This window comes from Channa argus, chromosome 5, assembly GCF_033026475.1.
Source record: "Channa argus isolate prfri chromosome 5, Channa argus male v1.0, whole genome shotgun sequence".
Taxonomy (NCBI): Eukaryota; Metazoa; Chordata; class Actinopteri; order Anabantiformes; family Channidae; genus Channa; species Channa argus.
This window is the reverse complement of record NC_090201.1, coordinates 28,447,469-28,463,271: the sequence shown is the minus strand read 5'-3', so window position 1 is coordinate 28,463,271 and position 15,803 is coordinate 28,447,469. Positions and strand designations below refer to the sequence as shown.

Below are 15,803 nucleotides of genomic sequence, written 5' to 3'. Positions count from 1 at the left end.
TATCTATGGAACCAGATGAAAAAAAATCACTTAATCAAGCTTCAAGGCTTCAAGCCTACAAGACATAAAGGCCTGGATGCAACTTTCCCTCTAAGCTGCGCGCGTGCACAATTGCGCACTGCTGACACGGTCTCTGCGCACAGAAAATCTGCTCAGCGCACAAAAAAAAACTCCAACCTGATTTGAAAATAAAATAAGCACATAACAATTTATTCTGTGCTAATTTGCAGTGTGATCCAGCCAATGATGCGATTCAAATACATATTTACACAGCTAATCACCGTCATTGACAGGCTGTGACAGCGTCCTTATGTGTTTTAGCAAGGCGGTGTGAAGACACGCTAATGATGCTAAGTGCTGCTTATGTTGACCCTTAATAACGATAGAAAAAACGAACGGGAGGTATTTACAATTTTCATTAATGGTGTTTTTTGTTTTTTTTGTTCTTTCGGCTTATCCCGTGAGTTCAGCGTAGCCACATTGGTTAGATACTATACTTACAGATGTGTTTACTACATGATGTTGGTTCTCTGCCTTTTTTGAGCTTAATATTTGCTTTTAGTTCTCAACATCTGGACCTTGGACACACTGGGACTTTAGGACGGTCAACAAATACACCTAACATTCCAGAGAGCTGGTTGGTTCCTGGTTTCTTCCTTTTGGTTATATATGAGCTGGACTTTGTTGCCATTCATTCTGAACTGACAGGTGTCTTAGGACAAAACCATGGGCTCTGGATACTCACAGGAAGAATATGAGAGGATTTCTCTTCTGGTTTATGAAGCTGCATTAAGAGAGCCGTGCCTTTTACCAGACGTCGGCATCGATGAGTCTCTGCTGAAATATTCCGGCCTGGACTCCAACTCTGAGCTGCAGACCTTCTCTAATGAGCTGCTCAACAGTATGCCAGGTTATGTCGACAGGCTGGCGTCTACTCTAGCCCCGATGACTTCAGTGCCCAATGCTGTTGGACTTGGTGCTTTGGTGATTTCCATGATCATGGAGATCTGCATCAAGAGCACCTCACAACCCAACGATGATTCGTACAGCATGCTGCTACGTGTGTTTGGTGAAGAGAAAGCTTCAGCTGTCCGGGACACAATGTCAACATATCTGTGGCGCCATCAGATGACCATGAAGGATAAGAAGAAGTTGCAAGCAGAGATACAGAGACTAGAACATCAGCTGAGCAACAAACTCAACATCCTCAAAAAACTCCCTGCTGCTGGACGGACAGATGAGCTCCCGCGGGTTCAAAATCTGGGTTAATGGAGCCTCCTTCCACGTCCAGATGCTGGTCCATGAGGCTCGACTGGATAGTCGGCGTGCATCACACTATGTTGATTCAATCAATGCTGCTATCATGCTGTATTTGCAAGACCTGAATGATTTGCTAGAGAAATACAAGTCTTACAAGATCAGCACTATGTCAACCCATGACGCTATTGTGTCTTCTTTTTCAGTCAGAGTTTGTACAATAACAAATTCTGAGGGAAACTGTGATCATAGCTTGTCTAATGGTTTTTTAAGATTGGCAGATGATGGTCATCTCTTTTGTAATCCCAGTTTTTGGTCAAATACAGATCCAAAAATGGTTGAAACTTTCATGAACCATGTTTACTCAAAGTATGAACCAATCACAGGCTTGAAGAACCATTTTCTAAACATAAAGAAAAACCTCAACTCTCTGATCAACCAGCATGATGTGTTCACTCTGCCGTCAATAGCCTGACATCACTTAACCAGGTTAGTTTTTGTTGTACATACCACAGTAATATAAAAAAATAATCATTAAAAGATTACTTCTTATGTTGCTTTATGAATTGACATGATGGAGGCAGAAATTAACAGGAATTAAAACAAGTCTTCTCACCTTAACACCCGTGTAGATTGTTCATATCTACCCTCTTATTCAAATCACAGCAGCCTTTGTTGAAGTAGTGAGATGCCAGATGTCGTTTCTTACAATGAAGCCAAACCAGCAGCAGGTTTTACCCGATTTCTTTGAACTCAACAAACATCAATCTGCTTGAAAACTGTTGGGAAAAAGTTGGGTGCAAAAGTTTGCATCTCTTTATTTTGAAATAACAAAAAGAGTAAAACGAAGATTTTTTTCATCAATATTTAATGCACATAGAACTGGTATAAACATTTTTTAAGAAAAAGTAATTAAAGTTATTTTTTGATTAATTTATCAAGTGGGATGCAAACTTAATTTAATTTGCATTTGTGTGTGTGTGTGTTATCAAATAATGTTTCCTTCTGACACTTGCAAAAAAAATGCATTTACTCATAAAACTTTTATTCGTGTGTGTTGTCTTGGTTTCCTGCCACAAACTAAGTCTATCAGGTCAATCCAGACTGTCTCCTCCAGCTGTGGTGAGCACCTGCCCCCATCATGACCCCGGATGATCACTGGGGTCACACTGGAGTTTCCAAACAATCATCAAAACAATGTTTGCTTCTTTAAAATTTTATAATCTAATTTATAATTTTTTTTTTTTTTTGTTTGGCAGTTAGAGTTAATTATCATATTAAAGTGTTAAAGTTGATTGCAAATTTTCCTTATCATCATAATATTCTGCAGAGTTACAGAGAGAGTGAATAGGTTTTATTCTGAGTGCAGGATAAATGCTTCCTGGTTATTATTGTAGCTGATATGTGAGGAGAGATCAATGTCTTTACTGTGAATGATTGGTTATAAAATCATTCACAGTAAAGATGGTTCCTGTGTAACAAAGTAATAGAGAACGATCTCTACAGGATTTTTATCATGACAAACACCTGTTTTAGTTCCACATCCTCTTTAAAGCCTTGTATTGTTTTCACAACCATTTCCATTTAGAAAAATACTACAAAGCATTTAGTGGCTGTGAACCTTTGCTTGTCAGTGTGAGACACATTACTCAAAGTGTGTCGGTGAGATCATCACAACCTGCCAACGACTGACCCCTGATCACCATCACCCTGCTGCTGCTGCTGGTTATACGACAGTATTATTGTGAGCAGCTGCAGGTGGAACTAATTGGGTGTGTGTTTGACATCATTTGTGTGTGAGCATGCATGGTGTGAATAAAACTACTACTTTCATGACTGTATTGTTTTCTGTTTTCTGATTGTGATGAATAGAGTTGTTTAAAACTGTGCACATGCTATTTTATGCTAAAACTGTGGAAAGTTAAACACACAAATACTTCAACCTTTCAAGTTAAAAGATCATTCTCAGGAAAGAGATAGCGAAGTCACTGAATGTTCCTAGAGATGCTGTTGGGAGCAAAGTTCACCACTGAAGAAACAGCAGCTACACAGCTGCCACCTGAGAGAAAAAGGAAGCTATGAAACACTGCAACCAGATTCCTGAGGAGGCAGGTGGAGCGAAACCCTTGAGCGACTGCAAAACATCTGCAGCAAGCGATTGGATTTATTGCTGCATTTCTCTGTCCTGTGTCGTGTTTGCTCACGCTGTGCTACAACTTATCGGTTCGCCCGACGTTCTGCTCTGCTGCTCATTCTAGATTTTCTTATTCTGCAGGATGTTTTTCTGAAGGTAGCTGAGGGCCACGACTCCCAGGGTTTTGTATTTCATGGCAATCCGAGCATTAGCTTTTAATCCCAGTTAAAATCCTCTGTCATTCAAAACAACAGATAGGAAACTACAAATGTCAGAGGTTTTAGGATCCTGCTAACTATTTCATGACTGTCCATCCTGTAGTTGTTATTTTAATCATGTCCAAAATGTCGGACCTGCTGACTACCTGACATTGCCAACACCTATAACACAGACAAAGTTTTATCTTTTACCATTGATATTTTTCATATTGGCCTTTTTATCATAAATTCTTTTAATTTGTTCTGGAGAACAAATCTTTTCAAAAAAAGGAAAACCAGGAAATGCAATGTCAGGAATTTTCATTTCACTACAACTCAATGACCCAAATCCTAAATAGTTTGAGTCACTTTCATATGTGGTTTCAGATCTGATTCACATCTAATCTCTGAATATGCATCTGGTGTCATAACAGTCAGTCCAGATTTTTTTGTTTTCATTGTTTTTAACCAAGAAAAAGTCCAGTTGACAGGATTCAGTCTTTAATGACTTGCCTGTATATAATCTGATAATCTGCAGACTCTCAAGTCAAAACACGTTAAGCTGCTAGAAACCTTTTTTTTTTCTTGGCAGATGAATGTGAAAACTGAGTCCCACTGTGCACAGGTGGACTCAAACAACAATAAACTGATCCAAAGTCTGGTTGCTGTCTTGAGAAACCCAGCAGTGATCTGAGAGTCTGTTGGGGCCGTAGTCAAAAATCTAGACAACATAGATCCACAATGTTTAAGACATGGACAATACAATAAAATCCACTGCACATAGCACAATAACTTACAGAACCACATCAGTGATTTATAGCACACTTTCTTTGCATATTAAATAACTTAGCATTCACAGCTTATTGGACACAGCCTTCATCAATTTACTACAGTCTGCCAGCTAAACTAACCTGGTGACTCCAGCAAAGCTGGATACGTGAACCTGCTCTAACTTAGTTATTTAACTCATGTTAAATGTGACACCAGTCTTCACCGCAATTTAGTTCACATGTTATTTCGTTTATTATATTAAATCGTTATTATCTCCACTGCTCCACTTACCTCCATCTTGCTCTTTTTTTTGCTCCCAAAATCATAACTCCTCCTCATTTTCATCAGCTGGTTCTGTGTCATTAGACCCGTTTGTTCCCATTTAATCACTCACTACCTGCAGCAGAGTGAGAGTCGGGGTCGTCTCAGGGACGTCCGTGACTGGTGGTGTCATTGCAAACTTTGCACACAGTCGGTGCTGTACTTAGTTTAACCTTTGTCTGCACTTGGGGGCCACTACTGGGGGCCCAAGCAGCTGCCTGTCTTGCCTGCTGACACAGAACACATCTGGAGAAGCCTCCGTTTATTTCAATGTCCAGAACATAAAAAGTAATAAAAGTGTTGAAATTCTTCATTAGCAAATAGTTGAAATTCTATGAAAACCTATCCAAAACCACATTACTTAAAACAGTGGTGTGTGATGCACGTCTGCCAGTCTGAACATTTAGTGGTGCTAGAAGGTGTATTTAGCAGCAAGAATGTAAGTAACTTGCAAATAAAAAATTAATAAATATGTTAATATAAAAGGGAAATACAAAAACCTGCTGCAAAAAATTTATTGTACACAATCTATTTCACTCTCACAGAAATGTGCTGACCTGCACCTCGACCTGCACCTCGACCCGCTCAGTGACAGGAACAGGATCAGAAGCAGAAGGCTTCTGGCAGAAGGCTACAAGTCCATCTCCAGAGATCTTAATGTTCCTGTGTCCACTGTGTTTAATATCATACAGAGGTTTACAGCTCATGGCTCTGTAGCTCACCTGCCTGGATGTGGACAGAAGAGCAAAACTAATGAAAAATGACAATGAAGGACTTTTCTAATGGTGGATAAAGAACCCAGATTAACTTCCAAACTAATTCGAGCTGATCCGCAGACACATGGTACTACAGTGTCAGCTCGCACTATGTGTCACCATCTGAATGAAAAGGGATGGAGAAGACCCAGGAGGACACCACTGCTGACACAAAGGCATTTAAAAGCAAAACTGCAGTTTGCCTAAACTTATGTGGCAAAACCACAATCCTTCTGGGAGAACGTACTGTGGACAGATGAGACAAAAGTAGAGCTTTTTGGTAAAGGACATCATGGCTCTGTTTACAGAAAAAGAAACGAGGCCTTCAAAGAAAAGAACACAGTCCCTACAGTCAAACATGGTGGAGGTTCAAAGATGTTTCGAGGCTGCTTTGCTGCTTTTTACTTTTGCAGTGATGGTACCAGACCACATATGGCAACCTGACAAAGATGGGAATCTGACCTCACACTGCCGTCTTGTGTTGAAAAGGTTCATAACCTGTCCAGGCTACATTGTCTCAAAGTAAATTGTCTCACAATAAGACGTACACACCCCATTATACTATAGATTTCTGTAGCTAGCATAGCATAGCGTAGCTTTAGCATAATGTTGCTTCTCTGTCTTTTGCTGAGGTCAATATTTACTTTCAGCTCTAAACATCAGGACCTTGGACTCACTGCAACTTCAGAGAGGACCCAACATATAAACCCAGCTTTCCAGAGAGCTGATTGGTTACTTGTATCTTCCTCATGGTTATGTATGAGGGACCTGGGCTCTATATTAATGTTTTCTGATGCACCTGGTGTTTAGTCTGTTGGTTGTGGGACATTTGCACTTTGTTTCAACCTCACAGACCAACTTCCATCATGGGATCTGGAATCTCACAAGAAGAATATGACAGCGTTGCTCTTCGGGTTTATGAAGATTCATCACAGTACACGTGTCTCCTCCCAGACGTCGGCATCGATGATTCTCTGCTGAAATATTCTGGCCTGAACTCTGCCTCTGAGCTTCAGACCTACTCTAATAAGCTGGTCAACAGCGTGCCAGGCTATGTGGAAAGTCTGGGATCCAGTTTGGCCTCATTCAACTCAGTCCCCAATGCTGTTGGACTTGGTGCTTTGGTGCTTTCCATGATCATGGAGATCTGCATCAAGAGCATCACACATAGAAGTGATGGTTCATACGACATGCTGCGACGTGTGTTTGGTGAAGAGAAAGCTTCAGCTGTCCGAGACACAATGTCCGAGTATGTGAAGCGTCATCACATGTTTATGAACAATGAGCAGCGTTTGCGAGACGAACTACCGACTCTAGAACGGCAGCTGAGCGGCCATCTCACCGTCCTCAAAAACTCCCTGCTGCACGATGGACAGATGAGCACCCGTGGGTTCAAAATCTGGGTCAACGGAGCCTCCTTCCACGTCCAGATGTTGATCCATGAGGCTCGGCTGAACAGTCAGACTGGTCAGAGTTCATCACACTATGTCAATACAGTCAAGGTTGCCATTGATTTGTATCTGAGGGACCTGGATGAGTTGCTGGAGAAATATAAGACTTACAAGACCAGTATTACTTCAGTATACATAGAGGGGACGTTGGGTTATGGCGGTCGATTAACATGTATTATAAAAAATACTGATTTAAACTGTCGGGATTCTGCATATAGTCTTGACTTTTGTGGCTTTCATAGAGGCAAACGATCTAAATATCTTGAAGCTTATATAAGTCATATTTTCACAAAGTATGAACAAATCACAGGCTTAAAGAATCATTTTTTAAACACCAAGGACAACGTCAACACTCTGATCAACCAACGTGATGCCTTCATTCTTCCATCAGCAGCCTGACATCACTTTACGTTACTTTACATCCCTCAGCTTCTCTAATAAGATGAGATTTTTCTCATGAATTTATCCTATAAGAAAAGACAGATTGAGTCATAACAATGTTTGCGCTGAATTTTTGTCAACAATTGATAGTGAAGCTGATTCACTTGAATCTTCTGATCTGTGTATATGTTTTGTTCAACAATGTATCTCTAATGTATCTGTTGGTGTTTTGTCAGATTATTATCTACTGATGCATTTTTTTCATGTTTTCTACTTGGAAATGTTAAATCCTAAAGACATATATACTCAAATAAACACTACTGCTTTGAACTTTAATTTGTTTCTGACTATTAGTGTTTTATCACAACTGCTCCTTCCATTACAATGTGGTGCAGTAACGGGTAACAAGACTTTCTTCTCTGAATACGACAGCGTCTGCCTGCAGGCTCCTTCGTACTTAAGAACTTCTTAACATCTTATTCTACTTTATAATGTACCTCAGTACTTCTGAGAGGGAAATGTTGTATTTTTTTACAACATTACCTTCTTTTAACAGCTTTATTCATAAGTTACCTTTCAGATTAAACTGTTAGAACAAATAAATAACGAGAAGTTTCCAAAGTTACAACCTTTTTTGGCTTGAGATGCATTAAGAATATTTGCTTCGTTGTCAAAATTCAAAGAAAATGCACTTCTTTTTTTTCATCTCCCATTAAACAACTACTACTAATAATAACTATCCGGTATCTTTTAAAACAATAATTAAAACAGAATGTGACAGAGAAAACAGCTTTTATCCTGCTCTTTTTTCAGTCCAGTTATAGCCCAGCCTGCCAAAGTGGGAATAAATAAAAGATAAAAAAGTAAAACAGTAAAACATCAAATTAAAAGACTGATGACAAGTCTGTGGCCATTGAAATTTGAGGTGGGAGTGGGTTCAACCTTTCATCTGTACGTGGAAACGTCTTTTTGGGGCTGTAGGCAGCTTGGACACACTGCTAGCAGAAAGTAGGATAAATTTCACTTTTTAACTTTTTTAAATGTAATTATCTTTGTATAAATAATATATGTGATGTGCATGAATATGTGAAGAAGAATATTCGATTGAGTAAAGGTCAATAACATCCTCATGGAGAAAGATGTGCAGAGATGCATAGTTATCACAATAATAGTAATAAACAGGAAATGGATGCGTAAAAATGTTTTGGGTATAAGGAACATGATCGCACAGTTAGTCTCATTCCTTCTGACAGTGAGGACAGTGAGGAAGAGTTGACCCCAGAGTCAGGTTTAAGGGAGAGTTAGGAGATCAGGGTTCAGACAGAAGGGCAACATACTGTATGTGCACGTATGTGCATCAGTTGGTGAAGAGACGTACATGACATATTCTAATATTATGCTTCCTGGTTTCTTTTGAAAACAGACAGCCTGTCTTATCACAATAAGTCTGTTGATGAAGAGGAAAATGAAGATGATGATGATTCTGGGATGAGAAAAGAGGAACAGAACAGCTTTATTTGTTCATGTCATATATTCCAGAAAGCTTGTGTAGAATCGGCAAGAATCTGCACCCATTCCGGTCCCTGATGTGTGTCCGGACGCCTCAGCCACTGAATGGTCATGGATGAAAACAAAGGGAGATGCAAGGTACCAGGTACCAAAGGTCAACCTAAGGTCAAATCCCAAAATTCTGATTCTGCACTTATAAAGCACTTTTCTACCTGTTGGTACTCAAAGCGCATTACACTGCTTCTCATTCACACACACACACACACATTCCTCATTCCACTCATTACATAATATAGAAAACCTTGGTGTTTAGTACCCTCATAGCATCTTCTTGTCCTGAGGCAACAAACCTGGTGGGGAGGTTGGGGGGCTGCACATTTTATGATTGATATATTATAGGGTTAGATGTTCCAAAAACCAGGGTGAGATTTGTTTCCTAAAATAAAAATTCATGCTATAGAAGGTTAATTAGTTTTAGCACCGGTGCAGAGCAAAGCAAGGTTTTGACTTTTTCAAAGGCCTGTTAACAGCAGGAATCCTACTCAAACTTCATATTACATGTTCACAGGTCAGTCAGTGATGCAATGACTGTAGAACAAGCTTTCTAAAGCTGCGGTAATATTCCACCAGACCTAAGAACCGCATCACCTCTTTTTTAGTCATTGGTGGGGCCACTGCTGCACAGGTAAAACCTTTGCATGCACAGATCTAACTTCACGACCACCTAGTCTACCTAAATAAGTCACCTTGCTGCTCATAGCCCTGTTTTCTCCTTGACTTTGTTGCTGCCTTGTGCTTCACTCCTAATTCACTTTAGACAAAACATTTGACTAAATACAAATGTAGTTGTGGACGCTGTTAAGAAAAGCAGCAGAGAACATCAGGGTCCTGGATAAAAATCTGAACTTTATTCTCACTTTAAAAGCAACAGTTTCACAATAAATCAACGGTCAAACAGACGGCAGTGTTTGTTTCCACGGCATCCACAGGTTGCCATGATGACAGTGATTAGCTGAGGTTTGTTTAATCTCCCGCAATAACATCCCGGTTGTTAAGCAATACAGGACCTCTGTGCTGATTGGCTGGCAGTAAAAAAAAATATAAAAGTTCAAAACAGAAAAAAGTGAATGAGTGAATGAAGGTCCCTTATCATTAGGGTTCGGGGTCAGTAGGGCTGTTTCTTGATGAATCTGGTGAACATGGCGAAAGCAGCAATTGGTTTGTCAGTTGGAACCATGTGACCAGAACCCTGCAGGAGTCCAGAGGTTTGGGTTACAATTTTAAACAATAAACTAGTCAGAGAGCAGCAGCAACACAAAAATATTAAGCAGAGCTCTGCCCCCAGTCAGTGACATCACAAGTAAACCTGTTGATGACAATGATAAAGGCATTTACCTTGATAGTGAGGAAAGTGATGTTGTCAAAATCTTTAACAAACCCTCCAACCTGTTGCCCATCCCCACTTTCGTAGAGCCACGTACGCCTCTGAACCTCCACCTGAAGAGACAGCTGAGGTCAATGCACCTGGAGACAAACCTGAGGTTAATACAGCTCAGCTTGAATCACCTGGGTGAACTGACAGTTACCTGCTGGTGCAGTGACTCGACGAACCACTCGTCCCCCAAGAAGTTACAGGCCATGTCCACATCCCCATTGTAGACTAGGACACGGTATTTCTGCAGAAAACAGCTATTTAACAAGGACACGCACCCAAACATCTGGATCAACAGGCCACACCCCCCTGAACTCAGTCAATCAACCCTTTTCAATGAACTTCCAGTGTAATAACCCTACTAATCCTGATAATAATAATCCTGATTGTAAATTATGTATAGACAAGAAAAACCTTAAAAAGGAGAAAAACACCACCAACAATGTGGACAGTAGATGGTACGTTTTGGTATCACAACCGTCATGGTGCCAACTGAGCTGCAGACTTGAAATTGCAGATTTGAAGTTTCATCTTTGTTCTAAATCATTTGTAAATATCACAATTCTCCACTAGAGGATAAAACTTCTCCAAAAGTGAAAGAACATAGTAAAAGTTAAAGTTTCTTTCACTTCCTGTATAAACTCCTGACACCATTACTTCCTTCTGAACATGTCTAACCACCCGTTGTACTGATGAATTAATTCGGCTACACTGTAACTGATGAGCCGGTAAAAGTCTGGTGCGATGACTACAGGTGTTTACTGACCAGAGCAGAAAGCAGCTTCAGGTACTGTTTCTTCACATCCTTGTAGATACGATCGTAGTTCATGTTAACCTCAGCACTGCAATACAGGTCAGAGCTCAGAGCTTTTATTTCTTACTTTAACTACTCAAACACACATGTAGTTGTACAGAAGGTTCCAGGTGTGGTTTTACCTGCAGATGACCCAGTCCAGGGCCTTGGGGCTGATGTGCAGAGCAGCTTTGACGTACGCGTTGTTCAGGTAGAGTGTGGAGGGGGTGGAGTTTGTGCAAGGGGGGTCCAGACGGACAGATGGATGAAGGGACGCAAGACCTCGTAACTTCTACAGAGTCAGAGGAAAAAGTGTGAATCACCTGTCAGCTGAGAGCTTCAGGGTAAATGATCAGCTGACTCATACACACCTGGCTCCACAGGCGAGTCCAGTGATTCTGGATGAAGGAGTTTCCCAGATCTTTTATCACCAGCACTCCCTGATCCACACTGATAAATCAATCAAGCCGTGTCTGTGGTCAGAATACATCTGCTGCAGGCAAGGTTCAGTTCAGCAGCAGCTACAGAAGATTTAAGGTAACAGCTCACCTGACTCTCTGTCCGACTCCACCTGGACAGGTAGCATACAGGTTGTACATGTTCAGTCCGGAACTATAGACAATCTCCTGAACCTCATAGACCTGCAGAGAAAATGGCACATGTGAGACATACTAGTTTCACCTGATGGAAACAGGATTCATCCCTCAAAGAAGATTGGTTCAAACCGGTTCAGACTGTCTCAAGACTCACTCTGGTGGTACAGTTCTCATCCTTGCTGTCATAGAAGTTGCAGGTCCCATTCCTGCAGCAGAAGTTCTGCAGGTCAGCCCAGAGTCTGGTTCCCAGCAGACCATGGTAGTAAGCAAAGTAAACCAGAGAGTTGTCGTTCAGCTCGTAACTGGCCATTCCATTTCCCACGGCAATACCCTGCACCACAGGTAGGACACAGGTCACATGAGGTTAGCACAGGGCAAGCTACCAGTGATCACACACACACACACACACACAGACACACACACACACACAACTGCAAGTGTTGTGCTACAAGTATTACAATAGTACTTAGGTATTACTGTATTGTACATCAATGTTACTGTAGTGCTGCTTTTCTTTTCCACAGTGAATCATGAGCCTCCATCTAACTCTGTCCTCTGCATCCTCTTCTCTCACACCAACTAAGTTCATGTCCTCTCTCACTACATCCATAAATCTCCTCTTTGGTTTTCCTCTAGACCTCCTGCCTGGCAGCTCCAACCTCAGTATCTTTTCTCCACCCGTTCCAACCTGCTTCACCTCTTTTCCACACTCTCCATTGCTCTGAACCATTGACCCTAAGTACTTAAAGTCCTGCACCTTCTTCACCTCTGCTCCCTGTAACCTCACCGTTCCACCTGGGTCCCTCTCATTGACACACATGTATACTGTCTTACTGTCTAAGCTTCATTCCTCTGTTTTCCAGAGCAGACCTCCACCTCTCTAGATTTTCCTCCACCTGCTCCCACTACAAAACACAATGTCATCTGCAAACATCATAGTCCATCTTAAAGCAAAGCGGGATGTCAGCATTTCACTGCTGCACTTTAACACAGAGCTGAACTCACTAAAGATTAAGACATATTTGTGACTGAAAAGTGATCCACAAATCTGCTCATATGAATGTAAAAAATTAAACTGCTATTTAGGATGTTATAGTAGACAATTATGAAGAGCTACCCACAGTAAGCAGAATCTAATTGTATAATAAAGCTCAAACTTTAATCATGGAAGTGGTTAACGTCTTTCTGAATAATATTCACAACAGCACAGGTGTATCGGTGTGTAGCTTTCAAGTATGACAGCAGTACTGCAGTAACAGTGTGTACCTGCAGGTTGAGGCTGGAATCCTCCATCACTCTCTCTGCCAGAGTCGGGATGTAGATTCCTCCATAACTTTCTCCTGTTAGGAAAAGTTGGTTCTTGCTGAACTCTGGGAACAGATGGAAGAACTCCTTCAGAGCCAGGTAGTTGTTCATCGACACCTGGGGAACAAAAACAAACATCTGTAACACCTGGGAATTTAAGCCAATAAGCAGCAACATTTTAAACGCCACTGACCTCGGTATCGTTGGTGGCGTATTTTTGATCATCTGAGTACGAGAAGCCAACACCTGCCGGAGATTCCAGGTACAACATGTTGGCAATCTACCCGGAAACAGTCGACCAATCAGCTTTCAGGAACCACAAACACCTGAATCACGTGACTGCGTGCTGGTAAATACTGACCTTGTTCCACGAGTACGGGTTGTACTGCAGTGTGACGCCATCATCCTGGATCTGATATAAAAGTCAGAGGTCAACAGGTGACATCACACAGGTGTGAGTGTTGTTCAGGTGAGGTCACCTACCAGGAAGGGTCCATGTTCAGTCAGGAATCCATCCATCGAGCTGCAGCCGGGACCGCCGTTCAGCCACAATACCACCGGGTCAGAGTCTGGGTTGTTCTGAGACTCCACAAACCTGCAGACAAGTGCTGCTCAGGTTAGGAAAGTGATTCATCTTCTGCAAAGTCAGGTGGAACTAAGTGGCCGTGTATTCAGTTAGAAAAATGCGACGCCGTGGTTCTCTTCAGGGTAAATTTATTAGAACGTTTTCACAGAAAAGACACCTCAGTGTCGGGTGTGTTACAGGTACTGACCAGTAGTGCAGGTGCTTCCCATCAGCCACACTCAGGTATCCAGAGTAATGTCTGAAGCTTGGCTGTTTCTGCAGACCGGGCAGGTAAGTCACCTCGTCTGCAGCTGGAGCCGCGTCTCCGCCCAGCAGAGACAATAGGAAATAACACAACACCACCCCCTGCATCTGAAGCCACAATTACAATTACAATCAGTCATTTAGCAGATGCTTCCATTCATTAGGGACAAATGTGGGGTTCAGTGTCTTGCCCAGGGACACTTGAATCTGTCAAAGCTCTGGGTTAAAACACGTGATTTGATCAGAACAACCCGTTTGTTGTTTCGTTTCTTTTTAATGGATTTAAGGTCTTTAATTTATCATGTATTTGATAACATGGCTGTTTGCATCCGGGTGAAAAAGGGTTAATTATTAATGAAGTTTGGCAGAAAACACATGACATTAACATGGATCCGTTGGTTTTACACTCGGTTTCTTTGTCACACAAACTCTTGATAGATGGTTGATGATGACCAGTAACTACATGCTGTTAAACTAGGAAAAACTTCACTAACGTCAGACGGTTTGTTTCGGTTTGAACCCGGAAACGTTCAGCCCGTTAGCTCCGGCTAACTGCTAACACAAATACCAACGTTTACTGAGGAAAAAGCTGCTAAAAATCAAATCAAGTTCTGAAAGAGATTCCTCCAACATGATGTCTCCTCTCACCTTGTTGCCTCCTGGATCCACTTGGTTCCACGTTCAGCAGGGAAACTCGTGACTGCAGGCGCAACGATAAAGATAGTTCAGGTCATGTGACACAGGTCACATGGACCCCCGTCACATGACTCTCCCCTCAGGTTCATGTAGCTCACTACAATAAAACTACACGAGCGTTAAAGATAGTTACAGTATAGGGCAGTGGTCCACGGACCACAGGGTGCGTGGTTCGATCCCGGCTATATGTCGAAGTGTCTCTAGGCAAGACACTGGTCCCCCAACAGCCCTTTCCCATCCCCAGCTGTGAAGTGCTGCCAGTCATTCTGACTTTGAAGGTTTCAAATCCAGTAAAAGTTTCTTCTTGCTGTAGGTTGATTTTACTGTTAATGTCACAGAGTGATTGGCCTTCACATTAAATATCAGTACACTTTAGAACAGTTGGGGTCCTGAGACCTACATGTGTGGTTTAAAAGCCAACTACCAACGGTTAATACATGGAGCAAGTAGCAGAAAAGTTTTTGCAATGAAATATTTCCATACTCACACTAACCACTCAGAGCAGATTCTGACTGGATGTTTAGGTGGAAGAGTCTGTAGCAGTAACTGTGATCCAACTTATTCAGGGACCATTTATCTCTGGACACCAAGAACGGAAATGTGGTTCTCATTCAAGGACCATTTCATTATTTAGCACATTCTGCTGACTTTCCTTGAGAATTCATTTATTGCACCAACAATTATGTTAATCCCTAAAAAGCAAGTAGCTAAAACACATTTCCTGTGTTTCTACTTCACAGTACTAGATTACATAGTGACACAAAGTTTAAACATACATAATATTTTACTCTCTGCATTGACTTACAGTGGGAGCCAGCACGAACCAGGGACAGAGGTGACAACCAGAAAAGCTCCTGCAGCTCTATCAACTTGTTTTACAGAAGATTTCAGCATAAGCCTCTAATCAGGTCTGACTCACACTTTATCCCGTCACCAGTTGGTATCAGGCGGATGCTTTGATGAAGCACCCACACACAGAAAGTGCATTCTCTCCAAAAGTTCTCCTTGAATTTCCACCAAAGGCAGCTACAAATTGCAGCAGTAAAGAGGAATTGAGGACGTTCACCGTTCATTCCTACACTTGGCCACTGGCACCGCCAAGTGGAAACTGAAGCCTGTTGTACTGGATTAACTTGTTGCCACAGGCAGGATGTGAATCAACTGCTGCAACTTGATCCTGCTAAAACAAGCTGCTGAGTAACATCTGAGCCAAATCTAGACTTCAGACATTGCATCATCTTTAAAAAATATATATACTTGTACTGCATTATTACTACTGTAAACACAAAAGGCCTAGTTTTTGCATATTTTATAATAAAGACCTGAAGAAAAAAAAGCTAAAGAAACTAGTAAAGGTGAACTACCTGAATCAGTGA

At 41.5% G+C, this 15,803-nt stretch overlaps 1 protein-coding gene across 2 annotated transcripts; it reads right to left on the bottom strand.

The window, feature by feature from the left end:
* Positions 1-9,662: 9,662 nt before the first annotated feature.
* ctsa (cathepsin A) lies at positions 9,663-15,501 on the bottom strand. 2 transcript variants are annotated; one of them, XM_067505123.1, is made up of 14 exons: positions 15,233-15,501; positions 13,676-13,839; positions 13,386-13,497; positions 13,264-13,314; positions 13,096-13,182; positions 12,864-13,019; positions 11,752-11,928; positions 11,551-11,642; positions 11,373-11,451; positions 11,145-11,293; positions 10,975-11,050; positions 10,363-10,452; positions 10,172-10,273; positions 9,663-10,025 (listed from the first exon to the last, which is right to left on the bottom strand). In XM_067505123.1, exons 2-14 carry the CDS (start codon positions 13,837-13,839, stop codon positions 9,942-9,944), a joined length of 1,419 nt encoding a protein of 472 aa, XP_067361224.1. In that variant the 5' UTR covers positions 15,233-15,501; the 3' UTR covers positions 9,663-9,941. The 2 variants fall into 2 exon arrangements, with proteins under 2 accessions (XP_067361224.1, XP_067361223.1); XM_067505122.1 differs by lacking the exon at positions 15,233-15,501 and adding an exon at positions 14,380-14,538.
* Positions 15,502-15,803: the final 302 nt, after the last annotated feature.

Excerpts from the sequence above, each read along its gene's own strand:
- ctsa (XM_067505123.1), bottom strand. The coding sequence starts at position 13,839 with ATGCAGGGGGTGGTGTTGTGTTATTTCCTATTGTCTCTGCTGGGCGGA. Across the intron at positions 13,315-13,385 it reads CTGAACATGGACCCTTCCTG|ATCCAGGATGATGGCGTCAC; the intron begins GTAGGTGACCTC and ends CTTTTATATCAG. Across the intron at positions 11,929-12,863 it reads ATTCCAGCCTCAACCTGCAG|GGTATTGCCGTGGGAAATGG; the intron begins GTACACACTGTT and ends CCTGTGGTGCAG.